This window comes from Scardinius erythrophthalmus (assembly GCF_964197995.2).
Source record: "Scardinius erythrophthalmus genome assembly, chromosome: 12".
Classification (NCBI taxonomy): Eukaryota; Metazoa; Chordata; class Actinopteri; order Cypriniformes; family Leuciscidae; genus Scardinius; species Scardinius erythrophthalmus.
Window position 1 is genome coordinate 37,602,579 of NC_138232.1, and position 12,344 is coordinate 37,614,922.

Below are 12,344 nucleotides of genomic sequence, written 5' to 3' on the forward strand. Positions count from 1 at the left end.
GGTAACGACGTAGGCGTACCCACATATGTGACGAGGCGTTTTCTCCCAAACGGATGCTGGAAAATGGAGGTGCATCGTCTCGCTCTCTAATTTACGTTAAATAAGCGCCCTGTCGGTCTGCTGTACAAAACTCCTCCATCGCACAAGAAAATCTTAGCGACGTCTGGATTAGTCAGGTATTGTGATGTTCTGTGCTGTGTTTTTTTTTCTGAAACGTTAACACTGTCAGCCCAAATCCAATTATTTGTCTATTCGATTGGAATCTGTTAAAAAAAATGACTGTCATGTATCATTCTGATACATGCATGTACTGTTCAGATCCGTTTTGTGTGTACGGTGTACCATGCATGTGCTCTTTCCATACTGTCTATGGCTCTTTCGTTTTCTGTAACGTCTGCATTGGTTTCTATGGCAACGACGCTGCGTTATACGCCAAAAACAACCGCCATGAATATGTGTATATCTATGACAACTGCGACACAATTTGTTTTTAGGAATTTAATCTAATTTGACCAATACTAATAATAGTAATATATATATATACATACACACACAAGCCTATAAAAAGTCAAATAAATTAGCTAAAAAAAAACCTAAGCAAATTTATTTCACAAAAGTGCTTGACACACACAAGTACCGTCCCAATTTAATTAAAAAAAAAAACAAAAAAAAAAACAACGGAAACCAAAGTTACCTTCGTAAATATACAATATATCTTAAAAAGTGCGTGCCACGACTCCGAGAGTACGAGCACAGTATAACAGCTGACAGGAAACAAGGAAAGTTCGTTTTTTCTGAGGTGAGAGGTTTTATTTCGTACCAAGTAAGTTAACGAATATAACGTTAGACTAATGACACTGACATAACGTATATCATATAACCTAATTTATACTGAATCAGCACAGCGCGTTTTACTCAGGCACTCTTGGCTTAAATTGCGTCTGACAGAGATGTGTTATAGAATTTCATGTGAATTCCGTTTAGCTTGCTAAATTTGATAAAAAATCAGATTTGTACGGACAGGAACATAGCTCGAGACGTAATGTGATTTGAATCAGATTTGGGGTGAAAACATTGCCAAAGCCTCCTAACATTTTGAACAAAGCTCCACCCTCCCCCTTCTGACTTGATTATGTTTTATGTGGATCTATTGTCATGGGAACTTTCAGGGAACAGATGAGACTTGTTTGTTCTTGGGCTCCATGGTCACCTGGCCGGTTAACAATAGTTTATAGACTTAATTAGGGTACAGAAATGACATAGTAATTGCTTCAGATGACTAGTGCACGGGTCAGTTTGCACAGCTTATGTAGATACAGAAACAAAGAATGAGAAAGAGCTTTTAGAGAAGTAACGTTAGATTTGGCTGTTTTCACTCTTGTTGTGAACAGACATTTAGAGTTGGGGGTTTGATTAAATCCTTAACCATAAGTATGAAAAATAGTGATTGCTTTAGTGTGCTGTCATAGGTGGACCAAGATAAGTTCACATTCCTCTCTTTCCCTTAACCTCTGTTTTACATTGTTCTCCCATCTGTGATACAAACCTCACCAAATTCTGTTAAGATGTGATTCACCAATGCAGGGTTAAATATTAATGCCTGTGGATGACTTGGCGTGTGTTGGCCTGTTAGCGTGTGTCTTTTGCAGGAAACATGAAGCACTGGGATGTAACTAGGCCTGTTTGTTTAGTGCACTGCAGTCCTCTATGAATGACATTAACATAATTGGACTTAACCCCTTTGTTGCCAACAACAAACCATGTTACCATGGCATGAGCTTGCTCTTTAAATAGTGATGATATCTTCACAGAGAACATTCACAAGATTTCTCAACCGAACACTTGACGTCGGCCAGAGGAAAATTCTACAATGGTAGGACATTTTAAAAGATTTATTTGCCTGATGCTTTATTTAATATAGAGAATGATTGTACTTGAATTTGAATTAATGGTCTTAGTCTTCATGAATACTTTTGTTAGCAATTTGTTCATTTTTACTTTGTTTTTTTTTGGTTTTAGCTTTGTGTTTATGAAAAATTAAAAGAAAAAGATGTTCTTTTCCAAAAGAGAGTTAAATGGCTTTTACTTTTAGCAGTTTAAACATGCCTCTCATTAACTCCCTGTAGCGTGAGTGCATCTCAGTTCATGTCGGCCAGGCAGGTGTGCAAATGGGCAATGCATGCTGGGAGTTGTATTGCCTAGAGCATGGGATCCAGCCAGATGGCCAGATGCCCAGTGACAAAACCATTGGAGGAGGAGATGATTCCTTCAACACCTTCTTTAGTGAGACTGGAGCTGGAAAACATGTCCCAAGGGCAGTCTTTGTCGACCTGGAGCCCACTGTCATTGGTAATGAGACTTACTGTATAAATTCTATACTGATGAAGACTGACATAGATTTTTTTTTTTTCTCAACTTATACTCAGTTATAACATACCAATAGTGATCTGATGAAAATAAATGTTGCAAATGACCAAATTATCTTATCTAAAATATAATAATAGTAAAATACAAATTGATTTTACAGTTAAACTTTATTTTACAGTATGTGTAATTACAGTGTACTTAACCAAGAAAGTTCTGGTAATAAGGTACATGGGTTAATGTTAGGTTCAGGTTATAACCCAGTTATTGTAATTACTATAATAAGTACATTGTAATGTACATGTGGAACAGGACTGTAAAATAAAGTGCTACCAATTTTCCAGATGAGGTGCGCACAGGTACCTACCGCCAGTTGTTCCACCCTGAACAACTGATAACAGGCAAAGAAGATGCTGCCAACAACTACGCCCGTGGGCACTACACCATTGGCAAGGAGATCATTGACCTGGTGTTGGACAGGACTCGCAAACTGGTAAGACTGTCGTGGGGTCAAAGGTTGGCTTTATCTTGGGGGTTGCATTTTGGTCTGCAATAGAACAGCAGACAAATCCTGACAGGTGATTCTAATTCATTATTTAATCCTGCAGGCTGATCAGTGCACTGGGCTCCAGGGCTTCCTGATCTTCCACAGTTTCGGTGGTGGCACCGGCTCTGGGTTCACCTCCCTCCTAATGGAACGGCTCTCTGTCGACTACGGGAAGAAGTCAAAACTGGAATTTGCCATTTATCCAGCTCCTCAAGTGTCCACAGCGGTGGTGGAGCCCTACAACTCCATCCTTACCACCCACACCACCCTCGAGCACTCCGACTGCGCCTTCATGGTGGACAACGAGGCCATCTACGATATCTGCCGTAGAAACCTCGACATTGAGCGTCCCACTTACACAAACCTCAACAGGCTGATCGGGCAGATCGTTTCCTCCATCACAGCATCCCTGCGTTTCGATGGAGCCCTAAATGTAGATCTGACCGAGTTCCAAACCAACCTGGTGCCCTATCCACGTATCCACTTCCCTCTGGCCACCTACGCCCCAGTGATCTCTGCAGAGAAAGCCTACCATGAGCAGCTGTCCGTTTCAGAAATCACCAATGCTTGCTTCGAGCCAGCCAATCAGATGGTGAAATGCGACCCTCGTCACGGCAAGTACATGGCTTGCTGTCTGCTGTACCGAGGAGATGTTGTACCCAAAGATGTCAACTCTGCCATCGCCACCATTAAAACCAAACGTACCATCCAGTTTGTGGACTGGTGTCCCACTGGATTCAAGGTTGGCATCAACTACCAGCCCCCGACTGTGGTTCCTGGAGGAGACCTGGCTAAAGTGCAGCGAGCCGTGTGCATGTTGAGCAACACTACAGCCATTGCCGAAGCATGGGCTCGTCTGGATCACAAGTTCGATCTGATGTACGCCAAGAGAGCTTTTGTTCACTGGTATGTGGGTGAAGGTATGGAGGAGGGCGAGTTCTCAGAGGCCAGAGAAGACATGGCTGCCCTGGAGAAGGATTATGAAGAGGTGGGCACAGACAGCGTCGCAGAAGAGGGAGAAGAAGAAGAGTATTAAAGGAATCCCTGGCTATCATAATCTTGTCAAGAAACATCACAAATCTTCATAGCTTTCACAAACAGTATTGTCACTAACAAAATATTGTTTTTATGTTTCCTATGCTCACTTGAAAGCTGTATTTGACATGTAGACTATGTGCCTTTAAAAAAAATTCCTGATATTGATTCAAGCTGTCAGTGTGTTTTTGTTTGTCTGTAATAATGAGTGCATGAATATAAACAAATCATCCATGTGACTTATGCAAGCCAACCTCAGAGCACACGTGACAGACCATACAGGTTATGGTGATATCTTCTAAAGACTCATATTTGCATTTTAGTTGTAGTCTATTTCACTGAGTTGGTTATCATTCAAAAAAAGAGTTCCTCAGCAAACAAGATAACCAGTTACTATAGAGACAAAAAGGTTGAGAATTGTTGCAGTACTACTAACCACTACAGTGCTAACAGCTTAAGTGTAAGTGCTCTGGGGTAAGAATAAAAGACTGGGCGGTACTGTGCCACCTGAAGCCTGCTTGTGTAATGTCTGTAATTTGACTGCCTGAGGACTAAGGAAATGCAAATGGAGAGCACATTGAAAGGGTGCCATGGAAGCAATCAACAACAGTGTTAGACTATTTGCATGACTTAAAATCATGAGTCATTCTGTTTCAGCGGGCTTGAGATGGCCTTGCACAGACTTGAAAGTTAAAATCATGTTATATCAAATATTAAAACATATTAGTTGTTGAGATGTTTAATAGTGCCTTCTTACATGGCAAAATTACATGCGTGTCATTTTAAGATCATTTCACTACAGGCCTGCCATAGCACGACACTCAGATGTCTTTACACGGCTAATGTTTAAATGTAAATCTTAAGGCAAAGCCCCTTACACTTTAAGCTGTAACTATATTTTAAGAACTTAATTGGTAAAAATGAAAAATAAGCTTTCTGTCTAACAGTAAATTGAGAGTTGCACTTCATCCTATTTTAAGAGTTTTTTTTTTTTTTTTCATTGTGAGGATAGGTTGCAAATGGTTCCAGACATAGAAAGGTAAATTCCACTAACACAATGGTCTAATTTACATTGAAGATAATCTATTTGGATGCAAATCTAGCCCTTAACAGCTCATTTTACATACAGCACAGGAGAAATATCGACACTTTCCCCCTAAAACCAGATGACTTTTTATGGTCTCCTTTTCTCACATTTAGGAGCATGATGGTAACATAATGTGAACTTGACCCTTTTATTGGTTCATAAACTGACACAAATGCACTGCCCTCCACTTAAAAACACCAACAGCCCTACCAGGCATTCCAGACATTCTCCACTGAGTCCTTCTCTAAACATTTGGACTTATCCACGCCACAAAACCTTTTGTGGGAAAAGAGTGAGAGCATTATTACAGTCAATGTGTTTGATGTGAACATATTATCTTTCGGTTGAAGGGTTAAATTTAATAAAAATAATTGTATCTATTTATTTAGTTTAATCCTATGTTTATAATTAAAAAATCTAATATTATAATTTAACACTGGTTTGCTCCAAACTGTTTTTCTCTAAACTTTTCCACATTATATTGTCCTTTTTTATGCTTGACAGTCCCGATTTACTTACATTCGGTGAACTATTTCTAGTGTGTAATAATTAAAAATAAAGAGCTGGTCAGATAAACATTTAGCCTAACCTTTTCTTAAAATCTTGGTAAGACTGAAATCTGAATGAAACCTAACACCTGTCTTTGTCTGGCGCAGTGATATATAAGGGTTTCTTTTTTTAATGGCGGATCTTATTCAAATATATATCATAAAAACGACCTCAACTCAGTGACCAATATTATCGTAGTGTGTAGCGTCGTTTCTGTGAGGATTTATTAATATTATTACTTTTACAATTTAAATAGATGAGTCGTTCATGAACGATCCGTTCATTGCGTCTGTCACGTGACAAATGAACGAAAGACTCGGAAGGTAAAATAATTATTTATGTTCCCTGTAAATGACTTTTGACTGCATTATAATGATTTCTTAATTCAGAATATGATCAAGATTGCATAGGTGGGTGTGTTCGGGGAATTTACCAGTTAAAAGTAAAGCCCCTTAAATGAACGAAATGACTCGAAAAAAAGATTCGTTCATTTTGATGAAAGAGATCGAACAAGCGAGTCAGTAAAATGATCCGAACTTCCCATCACGTGATGAAGTTCCGCCCAAAAGTCCCCTCCTCTCTCATTCGCTCATTCGTGGCCGCGTTAACAGTGAAGCCAGAAGCCCCGCCTCTCTTCCATCCGGTCGCGCGCCTCTATATAAGCGTAGGCTGGCCCCTTCCGCGGCAATACTGCCTTCATTTTCCGAATCCTTAACGTCGGTCCGAAGGAAATTCTGTCAAAATGGTGAGTAATATATTTTCACGTTTATTTTCAGTAATTACGGTTGACGAGTATTTTCTCTGTCTGTACAATGTTATTTTACAGTCTGATTTTTTTGTTTACAAAGAAATATATTCCGAGTTTTGTATTAAATTTGAAGTCATTTCGATCTTAAAATAGTCAGATATATGTACAATTGTTTAAAATTACGTTTAGTGAGAATTAAAGGTATTTTGATGCATTGGGCGGCTGTGAGACAAAAGCGCGCGCGCGCGCAACAGCAGGGGCTTTAGTATGTCTGACGCACTTTCGAAAGGCAGACAGAAGAACAAAGAAAAAGGGGCGGAAAACTAAACTGATATATGTGTAAAATTGATAAGGGGCCCGATAAGATACATGTTACATATTATCCAGAATTGTATTGCTCTTATAAATATGTTATAAAGCATAGGCTTTTGTTATATGCGCCACAGGGTGGAGTAGACACGTCAGAATTTCAGTTAACGTTACACGAATAAAGGTCTTCGGTTAGTTTAGGCGCGATCAGTTACCGCGCTTTTTTTTCCTTCTCATTTTGTCTCGTCAAAGCTGGTTGGTACACGTTGGGTGGGGGATGGGATCAGCCCTGCCCTTCCCTTTTGGGTCTCTTCTCCCACACTGTACTTATAAGTCACACTCTGACTCATTTAATTCCGTAGTTCTGATACAGATGTAAAAAGATAGTATAATTTGACATCAAAAAGTGAGCATAAGAGTGCAAAATGTGTAAATTTAACAGTCTCCCTAGATTTCAGGCTTAGTCAGCATTTAAGCCTGCATGCGCTCATGCAGATACAACGCCTGAAACAGCTGCAGTGTGGATGGGTGGGAGCTGGTAATGGGCATTGATCCACATGCAGACCAAGTGATCTTTGAAAACAGATTATCTTAGCCAATAATGTTACTTACTGTTACTGGGCACTGAGCATATTTTATGACATTTAACAATTTAGCTGAAAGAAAGTCCCTACCTATTACGTACCTTGTTTGTAATGTTAATAATGTTACAATGGAAACAACTTACTCTCCCGCCCTTGCATTTAATAAAAGGCACCATTCAACAACTTTCCATATGAGAAGAGTGTCCTGAATAAACATCCTGCCCTATCGTTCTGCCCCATTTCTTGTCTGAACGTAATGTACGTGTGTAAAAATATAACTACTGTCACACATTTTTCTAGGAGAGACTAGAAATATTATGTTTTGTAACTTTTACTGTAACAAGGTCTATTTATTACATGATATATTTAGGAGCTTTTCAAGTTGCTAATGTTAAACTATTTCTTATTTTATCTCTCTTTCTCCAGCGTGAATGTATTTCCATGCACGTCGGCCAAGCCGGAGCCCAGATGGGCAATGCATGCTGGGAACTGTATTGCTTGGAACATGGGATCCAGCCGGATGGTCAGATGCCCAGTGACAAAACCATTGGAGGAGGAGACGATTCCTTCAACACCTTCTTCAGTGAGACTGGAGCTGGAAAACATGTACCAAGAGCAGTCTTTGTTGACCTGGAGCCCACTGTCATTGGTAATAAACCTTTTTTTTTTTTAATGACACCTTCTGTAAAATGTTGTTCCTTGGGGGCAATTTCAAGTGTTTTAGTTAGCTTGCAGTTATAAGTTTCTTGTTTTTCCAGATGAGGTGCGCACAGGTACCTACCGCCAGCTGTTCCACCCTGAGCAGTTGATCACTGGCAAGGAAGACGCTGCCAACAACTACGCCCGTGGGCACTACACCATTGGCAAGGAGATCATTGACTTGGTGTTGGACAGGACTCGCAAACTGGTAAGACACCCCATACTGTCACCGCCTTGTAGGGTTGGACGATGTCTACCAAAATGGCATCAGACGATGTCCAAGTGAAACATCGAAATGGACGATGACATCGGGAGGTGGGGGTTCTGTATATCAGTTTGCTAGATGGCCATCTGCCAAAACATTGAAAACAATTAAATTATTAAAAACGTAACATTTTCCCATGGGCGTCGGAACCATTGTATGTGGGACAAGACCCACCCACTTCCCCAATGGCGCGTGTCCACTAGTGAGCAGCAGAGCGTTTCTATGGAAGCTCAACTTCCATAGAAATTAATTGAAAATCCTGTTTGAATGGCCGTGCGCATTTAACTTTAGCTTTCTGGCCAGGAGGAAGAATCACGATGCCGGTTCAACATCATGATGTCTGTCAGCCATCGGCGATGGAAGATGGCATTGTCTATTGACCCAACCCTACCACCTTGCCTTTAAACTGTAGATGTTAGTCAGTCCCTGCAGGATTTCACGATTGCAAACGCTCTATACTTCAGAAAATTCCATAAAATTCACAACCTACACTTGACTATCTTTTCAACCTGTTCGCTTCCAAAATGCGTGAGACGATGCTGCGCAATTGGTCCAATGCCTTTTTTATATTTATGCGTGTGGGACAAAGCAAACGTTTCTATTAACGTTAAATAAATGTGACATTGCAGTTTTTCTCCAAAGCCTTGTCAGACTACACTTTGCTTCACGTCTAATCATCGTTTGTCATCTTTGATGATGTCTAATGTCATAGAGAAGGCGGAACTAGCAACTGACTTCTGGAAACAATAGCGGTAACAAACAATGGTTGTACTAGCTTAATGCTAATTCCAGTACTCACCATGTTGCTGAAGTGTCTCCGCTACCATTCGCCAGCATTTATCTTTTTATCTCGTGGTAGTCCCTTGAGGAAACAACATAAAGGTTATAAGTATTGTTGCCATAGCTCCACGAATCTTTGCTCCATTGCAGCACTTGTATGAACAAAGCTGTGTTCAGAAGAGCTTCTGTGCTCCTATTGGTTAACATCACAGTTGTGACAGAACTCATCATGGAGGACAGAAAAAAAATTAAACCTGCTAGTTTTTCTGACGTGACAGACCGGTGTCGGTTATCGTCCACTATGATACTAAACGTGATGAAATGATCGAATCCTGATGCCCAATCGTCATTTACATCGTCCCCATGACACCCTACGTCAAACGGATCGTGCCAAAATTGGGCTGATATTGTGTAGTCTGAACTCGCCATTAAAGTGACAACAGCCTAACCTGCTTCTGTAGAAAATTACTCACTGCTCTTGACTAAATAACTTTAATAGCTTCAATAACAATTAATGTATAAGTAATTACATTATAATTCAGTGACATGAAATAATTTATAACACTTAAAATGTATAATATATAGTCTGTCACTGATTACACACTAATTCAGTGACCTTGTGCAGGTATTGTGTCTAACACAATTCTGTGTTTTCATCAAAGAGGAATTGAGTTTTTCTATTCTGGTGTCACCATTGCTTTGTGCATTTCAGTAAATATGTACAGGTAATTGTACTCTTACTGTCATTATTTACTCAAGTACATCGTGATTATTGGCGGGTTTTCGTTGCCAAACGACAGCAAAAAATTTCCTGTAAATATTGCCGCAATTTGAAGAAAGCACATTTCAGCCATTTTAGGCCGCAAAATCAGAAAAAAAATCTTGGTGGGACTGGATAATTAGGAAGCTCACAGAACATATACGTTCCCCCTAAATCATGCTAGTCACTAGGCAATAAAATATCAGTAAATTTAGTTATAATTAATGTTTTTATAATTGATATCCTCCCCATCTAAATTTTCACCATTTTGTTTTCAGGCTGATCAGTGCACTGGGCTCCAGGGCTTCCTGATCTTCCACAGTTTCGGTGGTGGCACCGGCTCTGGGTTCACCTCCCTCCTAATGGAACGGCTCTCTGTCGACTACGGAAAGAAGTCAAAACTTGAGTTTGCCGTCTATCCAGCTCCTCAAGTGTCCACAGCGGTGGTGGAGCCCTACAACTCCATCCTTACCACCCACACCACCCTCGAGCACTCCGACTGCGCCTTCATGGTGGACAACGAGGCCATCTACGATATCTGCCGTAGAAACCTCGACATTGAGCGTCCCACTTACACAAACCTCAACAGGCTGATCGGGCAGATCGTTTCCTCCATCACAGCATCCCTGCGTTTCGATGGAGCCCTAAATGTAGATCTGACCGAGTTCCAAACCAACCTGGTGCCCTATCCACGTATCCACTTCCCTCTGGCCACCTACGCCCCAGTGATCTCTGCAGAGAAAGCCTACCATGAGCAGCTGTCCGTTGCTGACATCACCAATGCTTGCTTCGAGCCAGCCAATCAGATGGTGAAATGCGACCCTCGTCACGGCAAGTACATGGCTTGCTGTCTGCTGTACCGAGGAGATGTTGTGCCCAAAGATGTCAACTCTGCCATCGCCACCATCAAGACAAAGCGTAGCATCCAGTTTGTGGACTGGTGTCCCACTGGATTCAAGGTTGGCATCAACTACCAGCCCCCGACTGTGGTTCCTGGAGGAGACCTGGCTAAAGTGCAGCGAGCCGTGTGCATGTTGAGCAACACTACAGCCATTGCCGAAGCATGGGCTCGTCTGGATCACAAGTTCGATCTGATGTACGCCAAGAGAGCTTTTGTTCACTGGTATGTGGGTGAAGGTATGGAGGAGGGCGAGTTCTCAGAGGCCAGAGAAGACATGGCTGCCCTGGAGAAGGATTATGAAGAGGTGGGCACAGACAGCGTCGGAGAAGAGGATGAAGAAGGAGAGGAGTATTAAGTTGAAGGCTTACTAAACCTTGCAAACCTAGCAAGACAACTCATGCCTGACTTAATATGTTAAACGTTCTGTCATGAAACCACATTCCATGAAGTAAAAGTGTTCCTTTTATTCGTTCAACCTATTAAATAAAAATGAAAAAATAATCTGCTGCGATTTGTCTTTTTTTTGTTTCTAAAAGTTTTCAAATTTTTGTATGACTTTGTGACAAATAATCAGAACAGTTGTAATTTGAAAGGTGGGGGACACTGGGCCTTGCCAAAATCTGATTGTAGATGACATCAGGTAATATTGTGGCAATCTGTTAGCAACCCTGTTATGTCTGCATTAGTGTTGCTAAGAGAAAAGGGAAGAAGGGATTTCACAGGTGCTCAGAAATATGGCATCAGCAGTTATTATAAGCACTACCCAGAATTTGTGTTTTTAAATTGCTGACAAATTAACATGCATCTCCTCACTCGCACATTACTGTGAAGGGTTTAAATAAATGACCTCATTAGGAACTATCTTAATAGATTTTCTTTAGCTTACGAAACTATCAATATCTTGCTCAACTAAAATTACAATTTACTTTTTTTCAAATAAATGTACACAACACCAACAAATTTTTTTTTTAAATGGGGAATTAATCGAAACAAATGTGTGATAATCCATCCATTTTCCAAACAGCTTGTCCTATGCATGGTAATTATGCAGTGGCATTAAAAAAAAAATGAAAACTTAAAAAGCTTATTAAGTCATCACTCTTTTCCTATGATACATCCTTGCACACACTCTTGCGCTTCATCAGATCATGAGAAACCTACATTCAGTGAAGTGTCTCCAAACTTTTGACTCACACCGCTCTATATTGACTGCCATTGCACCAAAGTACATAATATTCTCGACACAGGCAGGCTAATCTTCTTATGCAGTCTCCTGCTTTGGATATAGTTTGCAGATTAAACATGCACTAGTGATGAATAGGGTTGTGTGTTTGTCTTACTTGTGAAAGAAGAGAGCCGGATCTCTGCGCTGGGAACAAACACACCCACACACAAACCTTCAGTGGATCACACAGTGGCCACACACAGCACTAAACATGAGCCTCTGTATACACAATATACAGCTATGAGGGATATCGCAAAACAATAACTACCAGACCTAGCATTGTGTATACAATATAAGGATTGTAATAAAGAACTAGCAGAAAAATATCAGTTTTTGTAAGCCTTTCACCCCCCCTGTACTTGTCAAGTGAAAAGAGTGCAGACATGGTTTACAGTGCAAATGGAGTGTACGGTACAAGTGGGCCTTTCTGCTCTGACTCCGGTTGCCACTGAGCTTATCTGCAAGAAAACAAGTGAAAGCACTGATTATGC

General features: G+C 40.6%; 2 protein-coding genes across 3 annotated transcripts; both read left to right on the top strand.

The window, feature by feature from the left end:
• The first annotated feature begins 32 nt into the window (after window positions 1-32).
• LOC308700072 (tubulin alpha-1D chain-like) lies at window positions 33-4,456 on the top strand. Of its 2 annotated transcripts, none has more exons than XM_081381424.1 (5): window positions 33-176; window positions 1,812-1,873; window positions 2,127-2,349; window positions 2,709-2,857; window positions 2,973-4,456. In XM_081381424.1, exons 2-5 carry the CDS (start codon window positions 1,871-1,873, stop codon window positions 3,945-3,947), a joined length of 1,350 nt encoding a protein of 449 aa, XP_081237550.1. In that variant the 5' UTR covers window positions 33-176; window positions 1,812-1,870; the 3' UTR covers window positions 3,948-4,456. The 2 variants fall into 2 exon arrangements, with proteins under 2 accessions (XP_081237550.1, XP_081237551.1); XM_081381425.1 differs by lacking the exon at window positions 33-176 and adding an exon at window positions 756-799.
• Window positions 4,457-6,173: 1,717 nt separating this feature from the next.
• On the top strand, window positions 6,174-11,134 carry LOC308700073 (tubulin alpha chain). The gene is made up of 4 exons (XM_081381426.1): window positions 6,174-6,327; window positions 7,650-7,872; window positions 7,982-8,130; window positions 10,006-11,134. The coding sequence occupies exons 1-4, from the start codon at window positions 6,325-6,327 to the stop codon at window positions 10,981-10,983; spliced, it is 1,353 nt and encodes a 450-aa protein (XP_081237552.1). The 5' UTR covers window positions 6,174-6,324; the 3' UTR covers window positions 10,984-11,134.
• The last annotated feature ends 1,210 nt before the right edge of the window (window positions 11,135-12,344 follow it).

Coding starts and splice junctions, on each gene's coding strand:
- LOC308700072 (XM_081381424.1), top strand. Junction 2,350..2,708: donor CCTGGAGCCCACTGTCATTG/GTAATGAGACTT, acceptor CCAATTTTCCAG/ATGAGGTGCGCACAGGTACC. Junction 2,858..2,972: donor TGGACAGGACTCGCAAACTG/GTAAGACTGTCG, acceptor TTAATCCTGCAG/GCTGATCAGTGCACTGGGCT.
- LOC308700073 (XM_081381426.1), top strand. Junction 7,873..7,981: donor CCTGGAGCCCACTGTCATTG/GTAATAAACCTT, acceptor TTGTTTTTCCAG/ATGAGGTGCGCACAGGTACC. Junction 8,131..10,005: donor TGGACAGGACTCGCAAACTG/GTAAGACACCCC, acceptor TTTTGTTTTCAG/GCTGATCAGTGCACTGGGCT.